Source organism: Microtus ochrogaster, chromosome 24, assembly GCF_000317375.1.
Source record: "Microtus ochrogaster isolate Prairie Vole_2 chromosome 24, MicOch1.0, whole genome shotgun sequence".
Classification (NCBI taxonomy): domain Eukaryota; kingdom Metazoa; phylum Chordata; class Mammalia; order Rodentia; family Cricetidae; genus Microtus; species Microtus ochrogaster.
Window position 1 is genome coordinate 33,793,990 of NC_022024.1, and position 11,881 is coordinate 33,805,870.

Genomic DNA, 11,881 nt, shown 5'->3' on the forward strand with positions numbered 1-11,881 from the left:
TTAAAAAAAAGAACGCAGCTGCACATCACATTGGTCTCGTAAAAAAAAGTTACGTTCTTGTATAAAAAAGAAAGCTTACCTTCCATGAATTTAGTTTGGAAAACTATCCCCAAACCTGACTCTCTTTCTCTTTATCTCTCTGTCCCCACTCCAAACACACACATTGGGACAATTTAGGCACAGTTTCCACAGAGGCCCTCCTAACATGCTTCATTTTACCAGGTCCTTGAGACCCAAATTAGGCCAAAGTCATCAGGCATAATGTAAAACTATATATATGGAAAGAAATAAGGTTTTCCTCTGATTTGCTTGGCTTTGGACTTTGAAACAGGGTTTCACTGCTTAGCCCTGGGTGGGGCTCACTATGTGCAGGAGACTGGCCTCCAAATCAGAGTCCCACCTGCCTCTGCCTCTGCTTTTACTTTTGAGACCATCAGCTCCAAGAATAATACATGCATGCTTCTGGCTACATTTGCTACTCTTTCTGAAAACAAAAGCAACAATGAAATAAAGCCAGTAAAATAGGAGGGATAAAACCCTGCTAATGTTCATGAGCCATGGATCCAGCCAAGCTTTGAGCCACCCTCCCCCGCCCCTGGATTTTCAGACTTCATAGACCAATGAAGTGTCTCCTTCATTGCCGTGGCGGGAAGTACTAAAGGGGGAAAACGGTACGGTTTTCGCCTATATACTCTACAGTGTCTTTGGAAACCATGGGATTTCTTGGGGCTAATTTACCTGGAAACGGTAGAAAATGTAATTTATCCGTTTTGTGTGATGCAGAGAAATTCTTCATGTGAGTGAGAAACCTGGAGCAGGGCAAGGCTGCTTTCTCAGCGCGAGGGCTGGGCTGTGAGGCGAAAGAGAAAAACAAACCAGACAGCGTCAGGGCTGTGACTCCACACAGGGCACCTACAACCCTGCCTTCACTAAATGAGTGACCTTGTAACAGCATTTTTCCCTCTTTATTCTTTAAACGTTATGATCCTGGAAATGCTAGAGTTGGCTCTTGTAGCTCACAGCTTGAGCGCACACGCACATACACACACACACACACACTCTCTCTCTCTCTCTCTCACACACACACACATCCCCACTGTGAACATTTTCTGCTCATGTAGAAACTACCTTCTTGAGTTCCACCGTGTGCCAAAAATGGTTCATGAAACTGATGTTTTTTAGTAAAGGGTGACAAAAAAAAAAAGGAACAATAGGCCGGGCAGTGGTGGTGCATGCCTTTAATCCCAGCACTCGGAAGGCAGAGGCAGGCGGATCTCTGTGAGTTCAAGGCCAGCCAGCCTGGTTTACAGAGTGAGTTCCAGGATTTGCTCCAAAGCTACAGAGAAACCCTGTCTCGAAAAACAACAACAACAACAAAGAACAATAGATATCAAATGGGGATGCTTTTGTTTTCGTTGTTGTTGACAATAAGATGAAAACAAGGTAAGGTTAGTAAGAGTAATGAGGAAAGGTTAGGGAGTAGTACTCTTCATTCTGAAATATTTGTTTTTAATTATATGCATATTTGGAGGGGTGTGTGCACATCAGGGCTGTGCCTACAGAGGGCATCAAATCCACTGCAGCTGGAGATCCTGGCAGTGTGAGCCTCTCGATGTGGGTGCTGGGAACCAGGTTCCAGTCCTCTGTAAACACAATAAGTGCTTTAAACCATCGATCCATCTCCCCAGCCCCCCAGCCCCGCCCCCGCACTCTAATTTATACACGGAAATAAGATAAGGCTTCTCAGACAGAGGTGCTTTGGAATTAGACTCACGGGTAAAGGGGGTAGCTATGAGGTGACATCAGAGGGGTCATTACAAGCACAGGGGGTATCTAGCAGATCAGAAGGTAGATCTGTGGAAAGGCAGAAGCAGTCAGGAGAAGGGATGTTTAAGTCAGCTGTTGTGACTCTCAAGTAATCCAAACCAAAAAAAAAAAAAGGAGAGGGGAAATAGCTACACATATTGAATAAATATAGCTACACATATTGAATAAATAACAGTGAATTAAGCAACCAAAAGGATGATTTCACTTGATTTTAGGGAAAAGCAGTTCATTAAATATCTTATCAGTACTAATTGTCCATCAGTGTTTATATGCCATTTTAATTGTTTGGATATGATTGAATAATATATATATTATTGCTTAGATAGTGGCTACCATTGTATGCATAATTCTTTCAATACTGAAGATATTATCTATCTGGGGTGGAGCTAACTCGCTGGGTCAGTGAGTGATCAAACCATGCCTGAATGAAGAACGAGATCTTCCCTCTGGAGTTGGATTTTTCATGTCAGCGTTCTGCAGACCTCTCCCAGGTCCATCCATCTCCCCAGAAACGAAAAGGTTATGTCAGGGTCCACAACGCTCACCTTACTGGAGGGTCCTGTGAATCTCTCACTTTGCTCCAAGCCAAGGAGGTAGAGAAGGAAGGTATTGCCTTTAGCCACAGGGCAATAATTAGGCGTTGAGAGACCCAGACTACATACACCAGTGACAGAGTTTGGGAGATCAACAGAAGACCGAGTTAGAAGCCTTTCTGACCAATCACATTTTCTTTATATTAGCTTAGCTACCTCTAGCCCTGTCTGCAGTTTACCTTCATAGAATTCTCCTTTTTCTAAACAAAAAAAAAAAAAAATTAAATAAGGCTAAAAAAAACCAAAACACTCTTAACTATGTTTTGTCCATAACTGTCATTTTAAAAGAATCATCTGGGGAATATATATTTTACAATACAAATCCTGACACAAGATGCCTAGGGCAGAGCACAGGAGTATACACGGAATAAAAAAAAGAGATCTACCCAGGCAGTTGATACAGATAACAGATAACTTCCTATTCATTAGAACACCATGCTGGCTCAGTTACACCGCCCAGAAGCCTACAGCACCAGCAGGTTCTCCCGCTCCCCTCCTGCTAATCCGTGGGTCTGCATCCTTGCAGAATTTCCAGCAGATTAAAGACCTGGACGACATTTGCTGCAAAGGATTTAATGCTGTCTGTGGAGGAGGAAGCTGGCCGTGAACCAGACGCCTGCCTCTTCCTCTACCTGCAGAGCAGAGGACTCTCACTTCTGCGATCTAAATAAACAAACAACGGAAGGCCAGGCACCGAAGGCTAATGCGGTCCATGGCCCCTTGTCTTAGTCACCCAACCTCGGCATAGCTCTGCTACAGGAGACACGAGGCTTTACTGGTCTCTTTTGGATAGAACTAAATAGAACTGATGTTTCAAAACACACATTGTTAACGTCCAAAGGGTGCGTTTCATGGAGTTAGGATTGAACTGGGATGATAGAGAACGCATGGGGAAGAGGCTGCCAGGATCACGAGACAAATGAACCAGACTCCTTAAGAGGGAACATCTCACCCTTGGGAAGGGATGCCTCTCTACGAAGATCTGTTGCAATCGCTTGATTCACTGTCTGAACTAGGCTCGTGCTCTATATTTTAAAGCGCAGCCCCCACCTTTCTTGGGGGGCGGGGGAGAGCAAACTTTCACCACAAAGACACAAGAACAGTCAATATTGATCTTCCTGACAAATGGCGCACCTCATGCCACAAGCCGCTCAAGCGGCTGCTCAGCACGGCAGCCGCCCCCTTTGTCGGGACATAATGCCAAGTGGTCTCGTGCACTATCAGCTGCAGATCACAAATATTGAAAAGAAATAAATTTCGCTGAACGAAAAGCACCTTTCTTTGTTCTGCAGCCCTCTCTCCCGAAGTCATGTTGATTTTGGGGCTGTGCATACTCCCAGCACCTGTACTTTTCAATTGTTTGTTTGCCAAGCCCGTTGTGGTTTTTCTTTCTTGGCTTGAGGATCCATTCTAAGTACAGTAACCAATGAAATCGTATTTTCTTTCTCTGTTGGCATTATGTAAGGGAAGCAGCCGCTTTGGGCCACCTACAGCCACGGTAATTAGACTACACAGGAGGACAGAATAAGAAATCGGAGCTCCTCTACCTAGCCTTCTCCCGTAGGATCATGGGAAATGCATCTCCCCTGCGGACCAAGAGCAAAAGCAAGGATTTCTGTAGCAGCCTTGTTATTTGGCTGGGGTTTTAACGCCATGAAAGGCGATGCTTTCTAACTTGTTTTGCAGAAATCTGCAATCATTCTTTAATTGAGAGTTGAGCCCTAAACGATAAGAAATGCTCTTGCAGTGTGTGTGCTACAATCTGAAGAGACACGGAGGTTGAGTACCTGCCGTGGGAATGGAGAATGAGAGGATCTCCAAAGCGAAGGGCAGTGGAATATACAGCTTTATGAAGAGATAAAGGGGAAACTAGAATAAGGGAAGAGGCGTAAAGAAGATGGGGAGGTACAACTAATACTGAATGCCATATGGAAGCCTACCACTGTAGAAGTTTTATATATGTATATATATATATTAGTATGTTCCCTTTCTATAGGAACCTATATATACCTATAGGAACCTATATATACCTATAGGAACCTATATATACCTATAGGAACCTATATATACCTATATATGTATACCTATATAAAAGGAACATACTATAAAATAGGGAAAAGAATGCTATGCTGCCAAGAAAAACCACCAGTTCCAGAAATGGGGTACATCTTTGAGTTCTTGGCCAAGCGGGTCCCACAGAACCACATAGCCAGCATCACAAGCTACCATCAGGGCGACTGGTTGTTCTCTACAGCCTGCTGGCCAAGCCTTGTCACTGAGGGAAACACTTACATCATTCACACAGAGAAGCTGGCTTCCCGCTCAACTAGAAGCCTCACCCCTGCACTGGCTAGTGTCCATGGCTGGTGCTGGGAGGTACTCTGTATGCTGGCAGAGGAGAAAAGGGATCCTTAGCATCACCCTGCTACAAACCCAGGGATCCAAACAGTAACCGCTCCTCTGCAGGGCTAGTCCCAGCACACAGAAGGGCTTCTGTCACTTTTCTTTCCAATTTTATTTTACTTTCATGAATCTGGGGGTCCGGATTACCATACTGGATCTACATGGTTTGTGTAAAACAAATACTTATATGTGCACCCATCCCTGCAGATTCCATCCTATTGACAGTGGCAACTTTAGTTCAGGGCCAATGGCAAACTGAGATTCTGTCAAAACTCCCTGAATGGAGGCTTCACAGTGAGAGACTGCAGAAGCCAGGCTGCTGCAGCTATCTGACCCACAAGGGTTCCTCTCTCTCTTAGGATGGGCTGAGCTGGGTGGGCTGTATTCACATGTTGTTCTTCCTGGGGCCTGGATGCTGTATTTGCAAGATGGGGGTTCAAAAAGCGGTCTGTGTTTATGGAAGTTAATTTTACTCGAGGTAAAATGGATTGCTTCTGATAAGGGGTTTGGACACATAAGGCTGCCACTCACCTAAGTAATCTACTTCTCCCCCAAATTAAAGGGACAGCGCTTGCTACCCAACCCTTATGCCTACAATCAAGAGGTATGTTCTATTGTTGCCGGTGCATGCAGTAGGCTCTAGAGTAAAAAGCTGAAACTACACTCCTTAGGTGCCTGCCAATTGCAGCTGCTTTCAGCTTCTTACAGCATCCAAAGCTTACAGGAAATCTCAGAGGAAACATGGAAATGCCATGGCCCTTGTGCTGCAGGAAACCCAGACCCATGTAAAATGGATTTGTAGAAAGAGTCGTTTCTTATACAAAGCCATCCTGTGGGCTAGAGAGATTGGTCAGTGGTTAAAAGCACTGGCTGCTCTTCCAGAGGATTCTGATTCGATTCCCATCACCTACCTGGCAGCCCACAATCATCTGTAGCTCTGGTTTGAAAGGATTCAGTAGCCTTATTATGATTGCCAAAGAAACCAGACACACATGCCGTACACAAACAAACATGGAAGTAAAGCGATCACACCGAAGATAGAAAAGAAGTGAACTTGAAAATTCTACACTATTCTATAAGAACAACCAACTCTAGATATACGAAGATTTATATAATCTCTCATAAATCGACACCAATAGTGTCAGAACCTATAAAATATACTAATCATGTCTCTATATGAGAAGAAAGGTTCTTTTGAAATTAAATATCAGAAATTGTTTACAGTATTGGAAATGAAATTGCTAAAAGCAAAGGATTTTAATAATGTTCTCATAAGTAGGTTTATAGAAAATAAGCCAGAAAAATGTTTATAATTAATTAAGACATAGCATTAATGAAGCATTATTCATCATATTGTACAAAATTGATGCCAAAATATCATTTTTTAATTTTGTAAGTCCTGATTAATATCATATGTTGCTAGTATTTATGGAACATTTATTAGCAATAAGCTATTTTAAAGCTAGAAGCTTTATTGTTTTATTACCAGTAACAGGTGGCATTCTTATTTTGCTCTGGCAGCCACAAATTATTCCCAGGTCTTGACAGCATCTGTAGAATTTTTTTCAGAATAAATCTAAAATTCTCAGTCAGTTGGGCAAGGCCAAAAATTCTGGGCCAAGTGAATAAATTTTGCATCCCTTTCCTGTGTCGCTGAGAGGTGGTGTTTCTGACTTGGGAGATCACTTCCTACCTCAGCTTATAATGTCTAAGCCCAGTATCTGGCCATTTGACAAGAAGATAACAACGCCTGCCATCTTCTGAAAGCGCCATTTCTCTAGAGTTGAGAGACTGTACAGCACTTGCACACTTTTGTGTGTCCCCCCCACCCCGCTCTGCTCTTTGGCATCTCAGGCCGTCGCCATCCTGATTTATGTCCTCTTGTGATCTATCTGGGCGATGTTTGTTTTGTTGATAGTCTTTGTCTCTGAAACCTTTAAGATCTCTTTGTCACCATTGAAAGAAGTCTCACAATAAAGAGCCATGGTGTGGGTTTTCCTCCATTGTGCCGGGCATTCCAGCCACTCCTTCCAACCTGGAAAGTCCTGTTCTGCAGTTTTTATGAACCTTTTCCCTTTTCCTTTTTTTTTTTATTTTGTGTGTGTGTGTGTGTGCGCGCATGAAAATAATTCATAGTCTCTCTTTGTGTGTATCTGCTCTCTTCCTCCCCTCCCTCCTCTCCGTTCCTCCCTCCATCCTCCCCTTCACTCTCATTTCCCATTTTCTTTCATGGTTTCCTTTCTACTTTCTAGGGGCTTCCTCCCCTCACATGGCTCCTCTCTTCCTCTCCAGTGACTTTCTTGAACATATGACCTCACTTTTCAAACGTTGGCATCGCAGCCTTGTGTTTGGGATATTTCGTCTTCTTCTCTCATTTGGGGGGCGTATGCAGAGTCAGATTTGGAGGGGTTTTGGCTGATTCTCTCCACACTGCTCCTCTGAACTCCATTCCTCTGTGTATTTCAGTCTGTCCCATGTTAAAGACTTTCCTCGGGGACCTGGAGAGGCCAACTGCCCATTCACTTTCTCTTTTATTTTCTCCCTTTTAAATTTATTTACTTTGAGAATGTCCTAGATGAACACAATGTGTTTTCATCATCTCTATCTCTCTGTTTCCACTCTCACTTCTTCTGTGTAACCTACACACACACACACACACACACACACACACTCCTCTCACAAATACATGGCCACTTCCTTCAGAATTATAGTTGAGACATATAGAAAAAGATAGCTAAATACAAACTGCTAAACCCAATTCATATACCTATGTGTCCTTGGGTTTAGGGACGGTCAACTGCGTGGGCACAGGGAGCCTAACAGGGGGCTCATCCTTGAAGAAAACTGACTGCCCCTCCCTCAACAGCCATTGACTTCCTGTAGCTCAACTAGAGGTAGAGTCTTGAATGAACTGGAATGTTGACTGACAAGGTCTTGTATGTATAACCTCACAGTTGGGAGTCCGTGGGCACAGCATCCCTGTGACGGCCAGGAGGCACTACAACAGCCCACTCACTTTGTATAGCAAAGCCCTCAAAGTCCAGCTCCAAGCTTTAGACTCAGGTGTGCAGGCCACAGAGAAAGTGTCACAAGGGACAGCAAACCTGTCTTCCCGGTGACAGATTCCTGGGGGTTTGAAGCAAAGGACATTTCTCAAGCTTGCTTGTTTATTTTCTCAAATCCAAGGTTGGGACATACTTTCCTGGCTGAAGGCATTTGGGGGAACAGGGCAGGAGGAAATGGCCTGAGAGTCCTTATTGAAGGCAACTAAATAAAATGTCAGGAAATGACTGTACCATCTCCAGGTCATTCTTCAGCTGGGACCTTTTTATCCTTGTTTCCAGGAAGTAAATTCTTGTCTTGACTCTGCAGGGTGAGCCAAAGGAGGTGGAACTCAGAAGCCAGTTTCTCACCAGCCTCACGTAAGTAAAGCCTTACACCCCCCACTAGCTGGATAGTAAGTAAAGGAACCTTTGGGATCTGGGTCTCCTGTGGGCATAGCAAGAAACAATGCCTCTCCTTGCCAGGCCCCTGGATCGACTTCTGTTGGGAGCCACTGCTTCCTGTTGAAATCGTGTTTAAGCATCTTTATAGCTCTCAAAGAATCACTGAAGCGAATCACTTGATAAACAGTCCCCTCTGTAACTTTATCCTCAAATATAACTTTTTCCACCAAAGCGGCCCTTCTCAATCATTTCCAAAATCAAACGAAACAAAAATGAAATTATACACTCTTTATAAGAAACATTGAGTTAACCCAGCAAAATTCTGCAAAGTCAAGAGCAACTGACCTGACATGGCCAGGCTAACCCACACTCCACGGGCTCTGAGAGAGCTACACATATCAATCTCCTAGATACCTGCAAGCCATGTGCAGTCTGCAAATTAAAAGTCTCTGTTCCGTGTTAATCCCCTTGCCGTTGGGGAGAGGGGATGTGTGTAAGCATGGGAAGTTCACACTGCCTGACAATAGAGCCCTCACCCGTCTTGAGAAGATGGTGAGGTAGGCTTTTATATCCAGCAGACTATCCGTACCCTGGCTTCCAACCAACTACTGCAAAACCATCTTCTGACCCTAAGCAATTGCTCCCTGTGAGGAAGTACAGGCTATGCTCCTTACCCTACCTGCACCATCCAAGGCAAATACCTGGACCCATGAAAAATCCCTTAAATCACAGGAGCCTAGACCCTAGACACATTCACCCTGGGCCTGGTGACTGGAAAGAGAAGGGCTTCTGCCCCCAGCCAATGATACAGAGTGGTGAAGACAGGGAGACTGATTTGAAAGAAGCTTGGCAGAGAAATGTAACAGCGTTCAGATTCCGGGACTTGGGTTAATCACTGCTATTTTCCACTGGGTGTAGGGTCCTCCCTAAGCTTTGGTTTCCTCAGCCAGGTCCTGGACATTCTGCAGGGCAACCGTCATTGTTGGAAACAGTTTCTATTGGAAAAGAGACCCAAACACAGAGGTGGGAAGGGAGTGGATGAGTTGAACAGAAATTATCAATGAACATTGAAAAGGAGAAGCAAGGATTACAAAGTCTTTTTAAAAACATTAAAATGGAATAAGAAACATAGTCTCAGTTCAGATATACAGACACACCTGGGTCCTCCTAACCACGGAAAAACTAGAGAAACGCCGGCAATACATATTATCACAGTTCTCAACCGTGTCTGAAGTCCTTATATGCCCTGTTGGTCCTAGGAGTTTGTCCTGGTATCTTCCAGATGAACTCAAGTTACTATGCGTACTTCATTATTAATTGGCCTGCCAAATGGGGTCAGTTTTCCTTATCTATTCCTTTTATTAGTTCATAAATATAAAATGCAGCTGATCTCCTATCTGTGTCTTCCCATCCTTTATCATATACTGAGTGCGCATACACACACACACACACACACACACACACACTCACACACTGTGAATATTTGAGACCCAAACACTGCACGCAGAGACGGACCATCACAAATGTATAATCATGCACCTCAGGAACAAAAGTAAACAAAGTGGGGAAAAAACATAAGGTAGGTCAAGATCTCCTTGATAGCTGTCGAAATGTATATAATTCGGCTTAAAGATGTTGCTTTTCAACAACCTATAAATTCCAGTTCCTTTCAGGTCCTCTTTAGCGGTGAAGTTTGTAGTGTACTTGAACAAAGGAACCACAAGTCAATTACCCGATGATTTATTATAAAACACTTTGCCTACATTGGATGGGTGGATGTGTAAACATCGGAGCCCTACACCCCCACATCACAGGACCCCCACCATCACAGGCTTCGTATTTCAGATTTCATTAGCCAATAAAACCAAGTTTATTTATAATAAAGTTAAGCCTTTCAAACCACTGACCATGGAAACCAGATTTTGAAATAATTCAGATTTGTGTATCTGTTCTTTCTAATTAAGGGTAATATCGGGAAGCGCAGACAGTGGGTAGCATTGTTCCAGCACCGTGGATTTAAGCAAGAAAATCTGATTATCGGCTCATGTCAGAAGCCAAGCGATAATGCAGCTTAGCATTCGTTTGGGCTTTTTCTTTGGCCAAAAGATAATTACCGTTCATGAGGCCTTACGTAAGTGTATCTAATATCTAAGGCCCTAAAACTTATGAATAGCTAAAGCATACAATGGGCAAAGAAGAATTATCATACTTACTATTTCTATGCCTTGTTCCACCACGATAATTTCATTACCTAGCAGAGCCAAAGCTCGAAAAATCAAAGAATCATTTCTTAAAGGGCAAGAAGTTGAACACGCTGGCAAGGTTTTCTGCCCGATTTCCTCTGGTGAAAGTTATTTCTATCAAATAAGAAGCAGATGAGGCAGAATTCTAATAGGAAATGTACCAAAGGGGACCTGGAATTGCCTAACCAGGTCATTGCACAAACAGAGCTCAAGCTGGAGGAAGATGCTGTTTTCTTCCACAGGCTGATACTTCTCGGGCCACAGCTGAGTGGGAAGCTTCCTGCTGACAAGCAGAGGCGCAGCCAGAGCGGAAAAGCTCTGACAAAAGCAAGAGTGACTGAGGGAGCTCCGCGGAACACAATCAGAGTCCGGATGGGTCACAGAAGGCAGGCCAGAGACTCGGGGCAGAAAATGATTTGAACGAGTCTCTTGAAACTTGGCCCACGAAACCATTTCCAGCGGCGAAGATGATGAAATGAAGCTGTGTTCAAGGTAATAGGCAAAGAAGCCTTTATAGCAACTACTCTGGTGGATATCTATAATGTCTTCAGCTAGACATTTTTTTTTTAGCAATATGTTTTGCATTCTTGTCAGTATGTAGCAGGAGCCCTAACACTTTGTTGAGTCCTTAGAAACACTCTAAGATCAGTGGTTCTCAAGCTGCGAGTCATGGCCCCCACCAGGCTGAACGACCCTTTCACAGAGGTCACATAGCAGATAGCCCTCAAAGCAGATTCGTAACAGTATCAAACTTTTTAACACGCAAAACCCAATTGTGTTTCTATATACCAACAATGAACAAGTACAAACCAAAATCAGAAAAACAATAACATTTACGGTAACTCCACAAAAGTAAATATTTAACAAAAAATGTGCAGGATGTATGTCTGCTGAGACCACAAAATTCTGATGAGAGAAACCAAGAGTGTAAAGATAAGCTGTTCACAGACTGAACAAATACTCTAAGTGTGCCAAGCTCCCCTCCAGCTATCTATATATCCAATGAAATTCTATTCGAAACTGATAAGTTTTATACATATAAACTGATTCTAAAGTTTACATGAAAAGGTAAAAGTAACATACGTCAAAATCACTTCAGAAAAGGAAATGCAAAACTGGAAGAATTAAAGCACTGGATTAAGACTTATTACAAGGTCTGGTCCTTGAGCCTGCACAGTCTGCACATGAGCCCATGCCCCTGTGCTCCCCCGATGAAGATGCAAAGGAAATTCAGCGGAAAATGAGTCTCCTCAATGATTGTTGCTATAATTGGACATGCATCGGCGTGTGCTCAAATACAAAAGCAGACATCCCATAGTTTAAAAAGTTAACTGGAGATGATCATAAATCCTAATGCACTAACTGGATA

General features: G+C 43.4%; 1 protein-coding gene across 1 annotated transcript in view; it reads right to left on the bottom strand.

Moving 5' to 3' along the window:
* C24H12orf42 (chromosome 24 C12orf42 homolog) overlaps positions 1-10,535 on the bottom strand; it is a 44,503-nt gene extending 33,968 nt beyond the window's left edge. The window contains exons 1-2 of the mRNA XM_026784451.1: positions 10,483-10,535; positions 739-850 (exon numbers count right to left, since the gene is read on the bottom strand). Coding sequence (XP_026640252.1) covers positions 739-796 — 58 coding nt within the window. The 5' untranslated portion in view covers positions 797-850; positions 10,483-10,535. The remainder of the gene's footprint in view (positions 1-738; positions 851-10,482) is intronic.
* Between the last annotated feature and the right edge of the window lie 1,346 nt (positions 10,536-11,881).